The sequence below is a fragment of the Lissotriton vulgaris genome, chromosome 3_1 (assembly GCF_964263255.1).
Source record: "Lissotriton vulgaris chromosome 3_1, aLisVul1.2, whole genome shotgun sequence".
Lineage (NCBI taxonomy): Eukaryota > Metazoa > Chordata > Amphibia > Caudata > Salamandridae > Lissotriton > Lissotriton vulgaris.
In genome coordinates, this window is record NC_141689.1 from 919,877,111 (window position 1) to 919,892,608 (window position 15,498).

At 44.8% G+C, this 15,498-nt stretch overlaps 1 protein-coding gene across 1 annotated transcript in view; it reads left to right on the top strand.

The window, feature by feature from the left end:
• Window positions 1-5,860: 5,860 nt before the first annotated feature.
• Window positions 5,861-15,498, top strand: part of LOC147727211 (transmembrane channel-like protein 1) — a 371,185-nt gene continuing 361,547 nt past the window's right edge. Inside the window, exon 1 of the mRNA XM_086963587.1 lies at window positions 5,861-6,218. Within this exon, the coding sequence (XP_086819713.1) occupies window positions 5,861-6,218 (358 nt within the window). The remainder of the gene's footprint in view (window positions 6,219-15,498) is intronic.

The window sequence follows — 15,498 nt, forward strand, 5'->3', positions numbered from 1 at the left end:
AAGGTCCGGATCATAAGTGCGGAAACATTTGGCGGTTCCCAACTGTATAAACCCATTTTCCCACCATTAGTACATTCCAATCAGCAATAAAACAGATCGAAGAAGGAACAAGAACAGGTGCAGGGGAAGATGGAGACAGTGGGGAATTGGAAAGGGTGTAAAAGAGGAGGTGTCGGGGAAACACGAGCTGCAGGCATCAAAGGGACGTGCCTAATGAGATGCACGGCTGAGACAATAAACCGGCACGGCAAGATGAGCCTCTAGCGGGGCCATCTGCCTTACAGTATCATCCCCTTCGTCATAAAGACATTTTCAAAGGACGTGTGTCTTCCGCAGATATCTTGGGAATCCCAGGGTCGCGAAACGGACAACGTCCTTTCGCTGGCTACTTGAGGGCAAGAGACAAAATGGATGCCATATCTAAGATGGAACCCGTGGGTACAGATAGAAAAAACCCAAGTAACAGACGAACGGTTTAGGTTAACACAGCGAAACTGCATACACCCACTAAACTCGTCATTTGCGGTTCATAGATACCAGACTCGACCATATTCGTGCGAGTCGAAAACACCACTTACAATTGTCACGGAACCTCATCACCACCCTGGTTCTTAGGCCTGATCCTGGTTCTGACCCATTTGTCTACCCTCCTACCCAATTCTTGTGGGGAGGTCAGATCAGAGTCAACCAGGTGCTGATGTAAAAGCTGGTTTTGACAATTACTTAAGATTTGCTCTCTCATAATTAAATTATACAATCCTGTATAGTCAGTAACCTTACTTCCCAGCAACCAGCCCTCCAGAGCCTTAGTGGCACATTCAACAAATTCAGACCAGTCCTGAGTCTGTGTCTTCTGGGTATCTCTGAACATTAACCTGTACTGTTCAGTGGTTAAGCCCAACCCATCAATCAGAGCACTCTTCAGGACCATATAGTTTCTAGAATCCTCATCACTAACTGTGAGGAGTCTGTCTCTGCCTCTGCCTTCAAAGGAGAGCCACAAGATTGCTGCCCACTGCTCCTGAGGGATCTGCTGTACCATGCAGGCTCTCTCAAGTGCAGTCATCCATTTGTGGATATCATCCCCAGCTTTGTAGGGGGGCACAATCTTACTCAGGTTTCTTGTATCAAAGGACCTGTCTTTATCCTTCTGGATATTGCAGCCACCAGTGGATCCTAATCCACTCTCTCTAGGCTGTCTTGCTCTAGCAAGTTTCTCTTGGGCCAGGGCAACTTCTAATTCTTGTCTCTGGATCCTAAGCTCAGCCTCTCTCATCTTGGCCTCATGTTCCCTTCTCTGAGGGCTAGTCATCTCCTTTCTAGAGTGACCATGAGAGCCTCTAGAAGCATGGGAGTTGTCAGAGTCACCTGAGTGAGTCCTTCTCCTCCTAGGCCTCTGGTTAAGTCCACCTGGGGGTCTGAATGGGTTGTTACCTGATTCATTCCCAAGTAAGCTTAAGTTAGCCTGGTTCAGTCTACTGACCAGCACCTAACTATTTCTGTCATCATCTGACTCACTGCTTTCCACCTCCTCCTCTTCCTCTTCCTCTTCCTCCTCATCTACCTGAGGAGCTCCAGTGGTGGAGGCTTCCTCATCTACCAGGATTATAGGGGCAGGGGTGTCTACAGTGTCATCCTCTGAAGGATGGCCTCCTTCAGCATTCCCTGTGGGGTTTGCTTTAGAGGGCTTTAGAGTCTCAGACTGGTCTAAGAGCTCTCTTAGGTGGTCTGTAGTAGGGGAAGGCCCTGTCTTCAGACCCCTTAAGACACAAAGCTGTCTTAATTCCTTAAAGGAAAAAATAGCAAATTTGGATGGTGCCCTTGGAGGGTCACTCTCAACAGGAGTAAGTCCACTGGACCCCTCTGCTCCAGACATTGCTCTAGTGTGGGTGGATGTGTTGCAATCTACCTACACTGGTGTTTACCTACTAAACCTATCTAGTAGTTGTAGCTAGGGTGTGCTACTCCCTTTGCTCTACAACAACTAAGTTCAGTAGAACTTAAGTATACTAGTCTTGTTTTATATGTACCTAGCAGGTACCTGTGTGATCTTTCAGATGATAATCTCAAAGATTGTAATGGTAAAACAACAGCAAGCTCAGATCCCAATCCGCTGCTCACCAATGTGAGAAGTTGGCCTGGTATATAATGCTCACTAATTCTTAGTGATCACTTTGTACCATGCCAAGCAACCCTTATGATGATGGTTGTAATTCAACCTTGTAGACCAGTTATCCTAGTGGTAACGTGGACAAAGCAGTCTTAGGCTAAACTCTGAAAGGCATGTGAAGCCAGCTGTTATACCATACACAACCCCCTTGAATACCAAATGAAAGGGACACCACACAGATATATATTGAAAATATATATTGATTTATTAACTATAAAATCCCCTGGACTCTTTATGAGCACAGAAGCACAAGCGTTAAATCACAAGACAGTTTAAAATACACAAAAGTTGCACAATATGGATGAGCCCTAGGGGCCACCTAAACCATATACTAAGAAAGTGGTATAAGAGATACCAATAGGAAAGTGAACAGGCCTAGGGCCTCGGGAATCGCTGGAGCTATTCGAGACTAGCAGTGACTAAGTCGGGAGAGGGCCACGGGACTCGGGTGCAGTGTTCAAAGTGCACGCACTTTCCAATGTAAAGTCTATGGTGCGTAAAAAGTACAAAGTTAGAAAGTTAGGAACCTTCCGAGTGACCTAGGGAGCTGAAACTTAAGACACAGGCCCTTGAGATGTGTACCAGTGCAGGAGCACCGGCGGAGCTGAGTTACCTCACCCACAGGAAGCGGGTGCACAGGGTCAAAGTAGTGTCGGGTTTCGTCACGCTGGTCGATGGTGCTTGGAGCTGAAGATGCTGCAGGCGGCTCGATGTGAAGAGTTCCGGTGGATCCAAGGGTGGATCTGAAGATGTGAAGACCTGAAAGCAGAGGGGACAGTGTTCAAAGTCACTAGCCAGTGACTACCGTGGAACCAGATTGGAACCAGGCGATGTCGGGTGCAAACAGGCGTTGTCAGGTAGTTTCTTTCTGCAGCCACGTGGATACCCGGGGTCGAGGACGTCCAGGGGTCTGTCACGAGCTGTCCCATGCAGGCTTCTCGCTGTTGGCGGTGTCGGCAACTTGATCGGAGCAAACAGGCCTTGGCAAAGGCAAGCCAGGCTGAAGTTGAAAGATGCTTAACACTCGGACCAGCAAGGTCAGAGCGGGTGCTCCTTTTTACAGGAGCTTGGGTAGGTCTGGAGCAACCAGACCTGCTGTGTAAATCGTCGGTTTCGTTGCCAAGATGGCCGCTGACCACGTGGCTAGTGGCCCGGATGGCGTGTCGAGTGGCACAATGCAAAAGGACCCCACGCAGATCGTGGAGATGCTGGAGGGCTGATCTTCGGTGCAAGGGCTGCTCGGTGGTGGGGGCTCTCAGTCCCCAAAGCACAACGTCGAGGATGCCTCAGAAGCTGCGCAGTCAGCTTTTCGAGTGTCTTCCAAGAGGTCCGGTCCCACGTCACTCGGTGCCTCCACGGGTCCCTTCTTTGCAGGGACTGTGGATCGGGCTCTGAGAGGTCTGGGAGTCTGGTTCTTGTCAAGCTCTGGGCTCGGGCTCCGGCGGGAGGCGGTGGCAAAGCAGACGTCGAGTTGCTGGTTGGTACCTGTGTTCACAGGGTGGCCACTCCTAGGCCACAAGGGAGATTCTCTTCAGTCTTCTGTGCAGCAGAATGTCGAAGTCCAGTCTTCTTCTTCGTGTAAAGTTGATTCAGGATGATCTGCTGTGCAATGGCACTGCTCCCACTCTTATTCCAATCTGAGGGGTGGATCTCCTGCTAGGTCCCTCCCCTATGGGTGAAACCAGGAAGGGGGGTGGTTACACCCCCTCTCCTTTGTCCAGCTCCTCGCCAGGACTGGGGCTGGAAAGCCCCAGAACCGGTTTGGGCTGGCTTATGCACAGGAACACCTTGTGTGCCCCAGGCATGTCTCAATTTATTCAGCCCTGTCCTGCCCAATACACAAAACCCTGTCTGGGGTGGTGCTCGCACCTCCCCAGGCAGGAAACCCTTTGTCCAGGCCCTCCTCGCTGGAAGGACTCCCAGCAGCAGGAGGTCAGACATGTCTCTGTGGTGGCAGCATCCATTTTGTGAAGCTGAGGCTCTGTTTAACTTTAACCGGGGTTAAGGCTACACACATGTCGTGTCCCTCTAGAAGGGTGGAATGCTATCCCCGTCGCCAGAACTGGCGAGGGGATAGTATTCCAATTCGTATGACACCTTACTCGGCATGTTTTGATAAAGCCAAACCAAAGATAGCATTTAACCGCGAGGATTATAATGCACTTAAGAGTATATGGTATGGCAATATCCCGGAACAGCTTAGGGAGTGGTTCCCGACAGCTGCAGACAGGCTCAGCTCATGCTAGAGCACCATCTCACATATTTCCAAGCACTCTGCCTCCAGGATTGATGAGGCCTTCCATAGGAGTGGCTGATAGGAACATATGTGTCCAGTTTAGGGTTAGGCACAGACATACTGTACCTAAGTAAGAGGTGATTACACCAACTTACCCCAGCTGAGTGATCAGCCAGTTGTGTCAAATATGGAGGCCAGGCCAGGGGTGGCACAATACATGCTGCAGCCCCTGGTAGGCCTTGGCTACACCTATGCCCTGGGTACCTATGGTACACTGTTACAGGGGCCTATAAGGTGAACCAATTCCAATTGTGTTATGCACCTAAGGTACATGGAGTCCATTTTAAGGAGAGAGCAATCAGCCTGGGGCCCTGAATAGCAGGATCCCAAGCCAACTAAGTCAAAAACCAGCTAAACACCAGGCAAAAAGTTTGGGGGTAACCATAGTCAGATATCCACCTTCCTACAAGGATACAACATCAAATGTCACCAAAATATTCCTTAAGCAATCAAAATTCAACTGAACAATTTTATTGATGAAATCTGTTGTGTCCCTTAGATAAGATGGTACTTGCTTCACCAAGGGTTTTAAAACAATGTCCACATACATGGCATTGGGCTCTAAGATAGAATCAACCCTGGACACAATAGGGCATCCTGGTGGATTGGTAGAGTTTTTGTGCAATTTGGACAATAGATATAGCATTGGTACTCAAGGATTGGTACTCAAGGATGTTTCTTTTTCAGAAACTCACATTTGCGTGGTCCTATATAACCCTCATCAAAGCTGGATTGGCGATTACTGCTGTCTTTTTTTGTAGTTCATTAGTTGGATTATTTTCAATCCTTCTATACCACTCTGTGTTGTATATTTGTTTTTCACCCTCCTTTCTGTATTCATCTATGCCCCAAACGACAATTGCTCCGCCTTTATCGGCCTGCTTGATGATGATTGTACCATCCGTTTTGAGTTTATCCAATGCCATTTTTTCTGCCTTCATGATGATATATTTTATGTATTCCTTTTTTGATTGAGATTGCAATTGCAGATAAAATGTTTTTTTCAAAGATTAAGTTTTCTTTTGGGATCTGGTTTGGTGCTGGACAGAAAGTTGATTTATTCCGTAATCCTGTTATTTCTCTAGGGTTTGGTCCCTCCTGGTTCAAAAAGAAAGCCTTTAACCAAATTGTTCTGCAAAATTCCAGCGCTTCTAGCTTCAATATTACTATGGTTGTGCGTTTAACAGTCACAAACGAAAACACTGCGTTTTTCAGGACGAGGCCAACAGAAAACGAAAACAAAAACAGATATCAGACCCAACCATAGGAAATGACAACTCGCAGGCAGTTTTACATAAGTTAAAAACCTCTACAGTGTTCAATTTATCCTCTAGACCACATTCAAATAATGTAGAGAAGGTGTTGAATAAAGGTTTATTGTTTGTGCAAGTGAAATGCCCAAATACAGTAATATTGAAGCTAGAAGTGCTGAAATTTTGAAGAAAAATACAGCTAAAGGCTTTCTTTTTGAACCAGGAGGATCACACTCTAAAAAAATAACAGGATTACAGAATAAATCAATGTTCTGTCCAGCACCAAACCTTATCCGAAAAGAAATCTTAACCTTTGAAAAACCAATTTTATCTGTAATTGACAGTCTGGAATCAAAAAAGGAATACACAAAATATAACATCACGAAGGCAGAAAAAATGGCATTGGATAAACTCAAGATGGATGATACAATCATCATCAAGCAGGCAGATAAAGGCGGAGCAATTGTCGTTTGGGGCATGGATAAATACAGAAAGGAAAGTGAAAAACAAGTATACAACACAGAATGTTATAGAAGGATTGAAAATAATCCAACTAGTGAACTACAAAAAAAGATAGCAGTAATCGCCAATTCAGTATTTGATGTGGGTTATATAAGACCACACAAATGTGATTTTCTGAAAAAGTAACATCCAAGAGTACCAATGCTGTATCTATTGCTCAAATTCCACAAAACCTCTACCAATCCCCCTGGATGCCCTATTGTGTCCGGGGTTCATTCAATCTTAGAGCCCATTGCCAAGTATGTGGACAACTTTTTAAAACCCTTGGTGAAGCAAGTACCATCTTATCTAAGGGACACAACAGACTTCATCAATAAAATTGATCAGTTGAATTTTGATTTCTCAAGGAATATTTTGGTGACATTTGATGTCACGTCTTTATATACACAGATTGCACAGGATGATGGATTGAGAGCAATAGAGAGATTTCTGGAAGACAGACCAAGACCGCACCAGGTCCCGACAAGTTTCATTTAGAGATTGGCCGAATTCGCATTACGTAACTACTTTTTAAAATTCCAAAAGGAGTATTTTATGCAAATCAAAGGGACAGCCATGGGTGGTCTCTTCACTCCAGAGCTGGTCGTACTTATGGCCACATTTGAAGAGAAGTTTGTGTATCAGAATAATCCATGTGTCCACCATATCGTAAAGTGGCTTAGATTTTTTGATTTCATCATTTGTATTTGGGAGGGAGATGACACAAGTCTTAAAAACTTCAGTGTTTGGTTGAGCAGTATGTCGCCTGACATTAAATTCACAAAGTGTAATGACAAAGAAGAACTTACATTTCTCGATGTGTTGGTTTTAAGTCCAATGGACAGTAATCTATTACAATTATTTTTGTAAACCAACCAACAGAAATAATGCATTACATTACACTATCCACCACCCACGATCCCTTCGGGACAACCTGCCTTAAAGACAATTCCTTGGAATTAGAAGGAATTTCTCTGAAAAAATGCAAATTATATACGCGCTGAGGAATTGAAACAAACTTGTGGGCCGAGGATAACCCCAAGAATTGCTCAAAGGAGCGCTAAAACGAGCTTAGTGGACTCCACGTGAGACATTGTTACAAAAGAATGAGAAAACAAAAAAAGACCAAATAGTGTTCATGTCGACATCCTGTCAGAAGACAGCCCAAATCAAAAGGATTATCAGAAAAAATTGGCATCTGATTGAAAAACTGGACAGATCTTTTACAGCGCCGCAATTTGTTCTAAAAAAAGATCGACACATTGGAAGTCATATTGTTAGAGCAGAACTCCCAGTAAAAAGAGAAAGAACTGATTTGCTTCACATTTGGGATTTAAATCTGGTAAAAGGACATTTTAAATGTGGAACATGTTGCAGTAAGACAATTGAAGGGACTGAAGTTGTGTATAAATGAAAGAAATGGTCACACAAAGCGTTTACAAAATGCAAGATGAAAAATGTAGTCTATGTAGTCATGTGGGCTGGCATATATTGGGAAGACCAATCAAGAAATTCGTCATAGAATCATGCAACATAAATCAAGGATTAAGAAAAAAGTGATGACTGTGCCACTAGTAGAACATTGGACTGAAAGAGGACATACTGAGACCAATGTAAGATGGACAGTGCTGATGGCCATTAAACCACACCCCCGTGGATGAGACACTGAGGTGACATTAAATCAAAAAGAAGCGTATTTAATTGTATTTTTCACCACATCAGTGCATGGGCTCAATGAAATGACTGAAGGCCAAAATTTGTTTGCAGTACAGATGGATACTTAACGAAGCCGCTGTTCATATAACCAGTACATACAAATTGCACTTGTGAAGAAGCCTGAGTTGGAATGGTTTGATTAGATTCAATCTAAATACTTTAATCCCCAGAATGCCATGTATATGTCATACGTGAACATGTACCTTCAATGAAATGCCCCGTTTCCACAGTGCAGCTGTGACGTTGCTTGATTGCGCCTGAAATGCCAAGCAGTAGAGATGACCTACACTAGATGAGGATTGGAAACTATGGCTAGACATTTGAAATCGCATGACCGGTGAGCGTAATCTTGGTAGGAATACGGGCAAGAACATAATTATCACGGGTTCATGGAAGACCAGAATAATCAGGGGTTCAAAATGCGTTGAAGACTATATATAACCATGCAAGCTTGAAAATAGGACATAGTGGGCAAGGACAAAATAACAAAAGATTGATTAAACAAGTCACCTTGTCACAAAGGATCTAAGAGCTTTACATGATTGTTAAGCCCATTGACAGAGGAAATTGTAGAGATTCTGATCAGTGAATATCAAGTATTTTTCCCTGCAGGGCAAAAGGAAGGCAAATGTGTGCTAATTGTAATTTTGTAACTGTTATTTTTTATGTATAGTTGTTTCATTTATTGTTGTAGAATGAGAGGCATTGCATGGATGATTAGATGGAGTGGATGGATGCAGTGGTTGTTGAAATGAATTGTATATTTTGTATGTCCTCATGGTGTTTTATATGACTGATTTTTCAAATTAATGAAATCAAAAAAAGACTTAATTGATTAATGGTTGAACAGTGATGTTAAATAGTGTGCTCAACAGATGAACTGAGGTGGTACAATTTTTCCCAGTACTGATAAAGTGTTGTTTGATATAGTTTTCTAGGTGGCCTAGCCTTACTGGCTAGAGCAAATACAATGATAATAACTTGGGTTCATTATCATTGTATTTGTTCCTGCTCTGCTGCTTTGTGGGGGTGGGCAGGGTTCTCCGCTCAGAGAGCAGGGAAGGAAAGGAGTGGTTTTCCATGTCAGTCATGCTCTCTCGGGCCAGTCGTCAAAGAGTCATGCGCACTTCGCATGTTCTCCATGCAGGCTGCATTACAGCCTCTGTGGAAAACATGCCCAGGCCCCCATTCCTTGGCTGAGGGCCAAACCACGGTGCTCAGACCAATGACAATGCTACATTGCAGTGTTGTGATTGGCTTAGGGGAGGCTGCTTCCTGTTCGGGCCCCGGAGAGGAGAGACTGCGATGACGTGGGAGAAAGCAGGAGAGCAGAGAGAAGGCATGTTTTTTTTGGTTTTTTTACATTCTAGTAATGTTTGTGTATGTGTACATTCCCCCCCCCACGCCCTGCCACTCCAATCCGTGCAGGCCGCTACTGGTCACAATTTCTTACAGGATGAACCACAAAAAATCCCTAAATCAAAATGTGCATAACCCTGGGTGGCTTGGCACAAAAAGCTGTCAGGTTTAACTTAGAGGCAATGTGTTAAGTATTTATGCAGCACACAAACAGTAATAATATAAAAACACAACAGAAGAAAAATCCCAAACCAATTTAGAAAAATAGAGCACATTTTAATAAATTAATTGACAACAAAACGGCAGAACAGGGGTTATGAATTTAAATTTGTTTTAGTGAAAACCAGAGCCTAAAAGATCAAAGCACCAACCGTGGACATCTAGTCATGTGAGACCAGGTCAAAATCAAAAAATAAGGCAAGCCGCGGTGGAGCACAGTTTGGGTACAGGAATTGGATTGGGCCTACTCAGGGCTTACCTTCGGACTTAGAAGAAATTGTGAGAAAATGTGTCTCAGAAGGTAAAGTTTAGTGGGGCAAGACTGTAGGAGGCATCCGAGGAGGGAGCGCCATTGTCGGATCATGTTGGGACAAAGTCGTGGTGAGGATTTCTGTGTTTTGACTTAGTAGCCAAAATGGAAGTTGAAAATCTCCAGAGTGATGAGGCAGAATGCTGTAGGCAAAGACAGTTCCATGAGCTCTAATACTCCTTTGCTGAAAGTCTGCTGATAATTTGCTGCTGCAGAGGAGAATGTAGTGGGAGAAGCCACAAAGTCAATCAGACCAGCGATGCACCTCTGGCAGATAGGCGAGCCGGTTGTTCCCGGTCTCCTCCTGGTTGTCAGAGCACTTTTAGGTTTAAATTTGTTACATATCTTTAGCTGGATACCAGCATAAGAGTATCAGTTGAGAGATGACATTTCCAATAACATAAAAGAAACAGATAACAACCCCCCAAACTAACCCCCCCAAGTACCAATTGCCATGTACCTAGCATTGACTCTGTGTCTATGTCTATGTGGGGGCCCTTCAATGCGGTGTGTCATCATGTCCCTCATGGGATGAGTCCGTAAGTCTCAGTGTAGGCAGATAACGGGGGCAAGACAGTTCTCTGAATTCTTGGGAGAGTAGTGATATAAACATGCGACATGTGGTGCTGAAAATGTCTCCCAGGCCGGTAAGGTAATGGGTAAGTCTCTTCATCCCTAGGACGGGGTGCAGCCAGCCCAGATGTGTCGGTGTAGTGGTGGATCCCCATAATGAGTGAATAGTCTGATGTGCGGCCCGAGCGCTTTACCTATTTGATGACTTCTGCAAGATGTTAGGGGGTAGGTTAGGGGATTGGGGAGGCCCAGCAGGTCATAAGGCAGGAACCTTGGGTGTTGTTTTGAGAAATGCTTATCAATGTCATTTAACACCAAAATCTAGAACTATGTTATTTTTGTGCACTCACATAGGATGTGTGGGGAGAGGATGTAGGCTTATGACAAGAGCAGTCGACCTCTGACCTGGGGAACCGGGTTCGAGTCTCAGCAGCGACGCTCAACATCCTGTGATTCTAGGCAAATTATGTCATCTCCCTGTACCTATCAATAATGAATGTGTTCATATGTAACGAAACGGGTGCTCATTTAAAGCACTCTGATACCCGATGTCTCAGGTCTAGTTCACGATATATAAAACTCTAAAAAAATAAATGTGTGTAAGTGTACCTTTCTCCCCGCATTGCCTCCAGCATGCGTCACTTCGGGTTGGGTTTACCCTATGCAACAGTACAGAAGTAAGATACCAATGTGAAGTAACCTTCAGAGCCATCTCTATGCTAGCTGTGTTATAGGTCGTGTGCTGTGCTCTATGGTATCAGAGAACGTTGCAGCCCCAGTTCTGCTTACCAGCAACGTTGGACTGGGCTTTTGTCCATCTTTTGCGTGGGATGCAAAAGAACGTATAGTCCAGATAGAAGTTGTTTGTCAGATCATTTGCTCACCACCCACCTCTGACAGGGGGTCGGCTTCCGCTCGACTCCACCCCTCATGGTTGAATGTACCAACAAGTGCCTTACCTGGGCGTATTTAGAGTGTTCGCCCTCAGGGAGGGAGTTGTCCTTCTCAAGGACTTTATAGGGTATTTGACTGTCTATGTCAAAAAATTGACCGCCGCCCTGCATGCAGCCTCCCTCCAAACCCGAAAGGCAGGTCCAATCCCTGGGGGTGAAGGCCGGGTTATCAACGATCAATGTCACGGGAGATGAGTAGGTGGTTAATTGCCCTCTGTGTGCACAGCCATCCCACACCCTCATAAGAGAATTTTTGACTGGGGATATATATAAGCTAGGTGCGCGATGGTGGTGTTGTAAAAATGGGACCTTCTCCAACAGAGTCCCAGCTATTGCCCTATCCTTAAAGAGCCAGTGTTTCTCTGACTCTGGTCAAGACCATTCAACTAAATAACGTAGCTGGGCTACCTGGAAATATCTAAGAAGACAAGGTATTCCAAGTCCACCATCTGCGGACGGGATCCAATGGCTATCGTTACTCATCCTTGGTCTCTTACCCACCCACACGTAACTATGGAAGGCAGCCTGCAGGGTCGTTATTGTCCCCGATGGGGGGCCAGTGTTAGCGCCTGGAAAAAGAAAAGTATTCTAGGTAAGGTGGTTATTTTTAGAGCTGCAATGCAGCTCATCAGGGAAAATGGAAAACGCTTCCATTGCTCCAGTTCTGTGCACACCTTTTTTTATCAGTTTCGTAATTGAGATCATTTGTGCATTCCAATGTGGAGCATAACTGGACTCCTAGGTATGGGAGGGACCGAGTTGACCAAGCCACCATGTACGTGCGTTGCAGGCTTTCTACTACAGCCTGAGGGACTGTGATATTAAAGGCCTGGGATTTCTGGACATTCATACGGAATCCAGACCTCGCGCCAAAAACCTCAATTTCTCTCAGGAAGTGGGGCAGGCTCTTCTGGGGCTTTTCGAGCATGACCATCATGTCATCAGCGTATAGACTGATTCTGTGTTCTTTCTAAGCATGGGCGGAAAATCTGTTCCGCTCGCAGATTTTGCGATTTTCAGTAAATTCGCAATCCGCGAGATTCGTGAATTTCCCGTAAAATCCGCGAGTGGAATGAATTGGGTCAAAAGTTCAAGCTGACTTATGTAACTCTTTTAGAATGGCGCCGGCAAGCTGCCAGAACCATTCTAAAATAGTTACAAAAGTCAGCTTCAACAGGAAGCTCTAATAGATAAAGTAAAGCAGGTGCTGCTCAAATTCAGTTACACAATCATTAATCACCCCAAACTTGGGGTGATTAATGATTGTGTAACTTAAATTGACCTTCAACTCCAGCACCTGATTTACTTTATCTATTAGTGCTTCCTGTTGAAGCTATTTGCAGCTATTTTAGAATGGCGCTGGCAGCTTGCTGGCACCATTCTAAGTGGGGCTGCGGACAGAAGGGCACAAAAGTGGGACAGAGGGCAGAAGCGGACAAAAAATGAGTGGGGCAGAGGGCAGAAGGGCACAGAAAGGAGTGGTACATAAAAAACGAGAGGGTGGCAGTGATTAACCAGCAAAAAAGAACCCGCGAACACGCAAAGTGCCCTGCGAAAACCCGCGAACTGGCAAAAATTAAAAAATCTGTGAATTCGCGAATTTTGCGGATTGCGAATTCGCAAATCCGCAAATTGGCGGATTGCGAATTCGCAAAATTCGCCCATGCTAAGTTCTTTTCCTCTCATAGGAATTCCTGTGATGTCTGGATGATCACTCACCCGTTGTGCAGAGGGCTCCATATATAAGGGAAATAGGAGAGGAGAGAGGGGCCTTCCCTGTCTAGTGCCCCGTTGCATAGGAAATGTATCTGAGCCATGCCCGTTCACCCTTACCCTTGACTATTGGGGACCTGTATCCACTGAGAAACCACCCATTCCAAAGTGTTTCAGTGTCACATTCAAAAATAGCCCAGGGACCCAATCGAACGCCTTCTCAGCATCAACCGAATTCAGAGCACTTTTTGGCCAACATTTTTCAAAGTCCTTAGTTTTGGTTTTAGGCCATCTGGCCACCATAAGCACCAAAACCAAGGCTTCGGGAATGGTGGGACACCTCTTGAGGGTTCAGGACTCACTCAGGCTGGGTCAAGATGCGTGCTCAGGTGGTGGGAGACTTTTCAATGAAAGAGGAGCCCAGCAAATTAACCCTTAGAGTCACTTCTGGTAGTCCTGGGTGCAGGTTGAGATGCAGGGCTCAATGGCAGGACTGGCCTCTGAGGGTTCAAGGCAGGCTCCAGGGAGAAAACCAGTCCTTACAGGTGCACCAGCAGTCTGGCAGAGTGTGCAGCAGGTAGTTCTCTGAGAGGTCTTGTACAGGTACAGTAGGGAACTAAAATGAAGGCCTGAAGGTCCTCTTTTTATAACCTGGTGCCCTTCTTCTGGAAGGTGGGAGAAGCTTTTAGAAAGGTCCTTTGAGTGGATGAAATTTCCTAACTCCCTTGCCCTGGCTCCAAGCTGGCTGCAGTGACAATACAGGGTTGTTAGGCCCTTGGTGTGAATTCAGAACATATGCAATTCAGTTTGTTGTATTTCTATCTAGGACCCTAATTCAATATTCCCGATTCATGCCCGTATGTGGTTATAATAAATAATATCCTTATAAAGGCATAAGAATCATATCCATATTTAGTAATAGCACATGCAGTCCAAAGCACGGCAAAGCTACTCCCATAGACTCCTAGAAAGCACAACAGGTTCTTTAAACAAACCAAGCCTCCAGCAGCCCGGGAAACCCCCACTGCTTTTGTTTTGATTTGCACAAGAACTCCTGGAGTCCAGAAAGAACTGTTAGTTCTTAGTGACGTCTTATGTCCAACCTTACGTCAAACCCGGCACCTTTCAGGTATAAATATACCAACGTTGCCTTAAGCAAACACACGGTGGTGTGGAGCAGAGCGGTTATCTACTTATCCGAAGCCCAGCTGGTGCGAGAGCCGAAGGAACCCGCCCCTCCCTTTTTGACACGCTGGAGAAGCTGCCTTTTCTCACGCCGAGAAATCTAGCTCCGGTGTTCCCGAGTTACCCTCGCGGGTTGCTGGGAGATTGAGTCCTGAGAAGCGAGATACAAGACCTCCTTCATTCTATAACCAAGGTACGGAGCTGATTAAAACCTTAGAGAGAATTCTTGATTCCGATACTTGGCAAAAAAACTAACTTAACTTAAAACTGCTCCTTACTTACTCCTTCCCACGTATTAGGCTTAGGTCAGGTACACTGGGGTAGGCGTATCTTAGAAGCACCAGTAGAGTTCGTTAGTCAATGTTTTTATGTATGTATATATTTTATCCATTTTAAAGTATCATATGGCTAAGAAACAATATCAATGCTTTTACAGTATGATTTCATAATACTACTTTTACTTTACGCACTTTACTTTATGATAAGTATTGCAATTATGGCAATTAATTTCTCTTGCATGAGAAAGAAGACTGCTCAATAAAATAACACCTTTTATTGAAAAACGCCAGTCTCTCTATTTCTCTGCACTCTGGTGAAACTAAGCATGCACGATTGACTGAGTGAAATAGCTGCCCATTGTTTTCACACGACTCTAGAGATACACTCTTTATTCTGAGGGAGCAAAGTTGTCATGTTTATGCCGTTGTCAGAAGCTGAATCCCTTCTTGTCTAATCAGGGAAGTTCACTCCTCCCTGTTCATTCGAGAAAGTTTCTAGTGACCTCTGAGCTAGCTGGCAAACCTAAATTAAGTCTAACATAGTCAGTAGAGACCTAGATGACCTCAGTCCTACGTCTACACTGCTGTTTATGTTATTCCAATGCGCAGAGCCTATTGGGAAAATAGGAACTACACTACAAGTTGTGAGTGGGGTTGTGCTCAGCTCCACCTCCCCATTCTGCCAGCAGATTGTCTATTGAGGCACACCTTATCCCTCTATTGTGTGACTCTCAGGGAGGAATTCACAAAGTCTAGCTGTCAGCGACACCCAGTCATGTGTCCTAAGACGGGCTGCAGGCACAACAGGGCTAAGGGAAGGAAAATGTTAACTTTTTAAATGTGACTTTTTCAAAATTGTAATGAAAAACAGACTACCATTAAAGAGGGTATGTCATTACAATTTCGTAGGTACCCAACACAACATATCTACTCGATACCAATAAGGAATTACAGCTGAATAAATGTAATAGG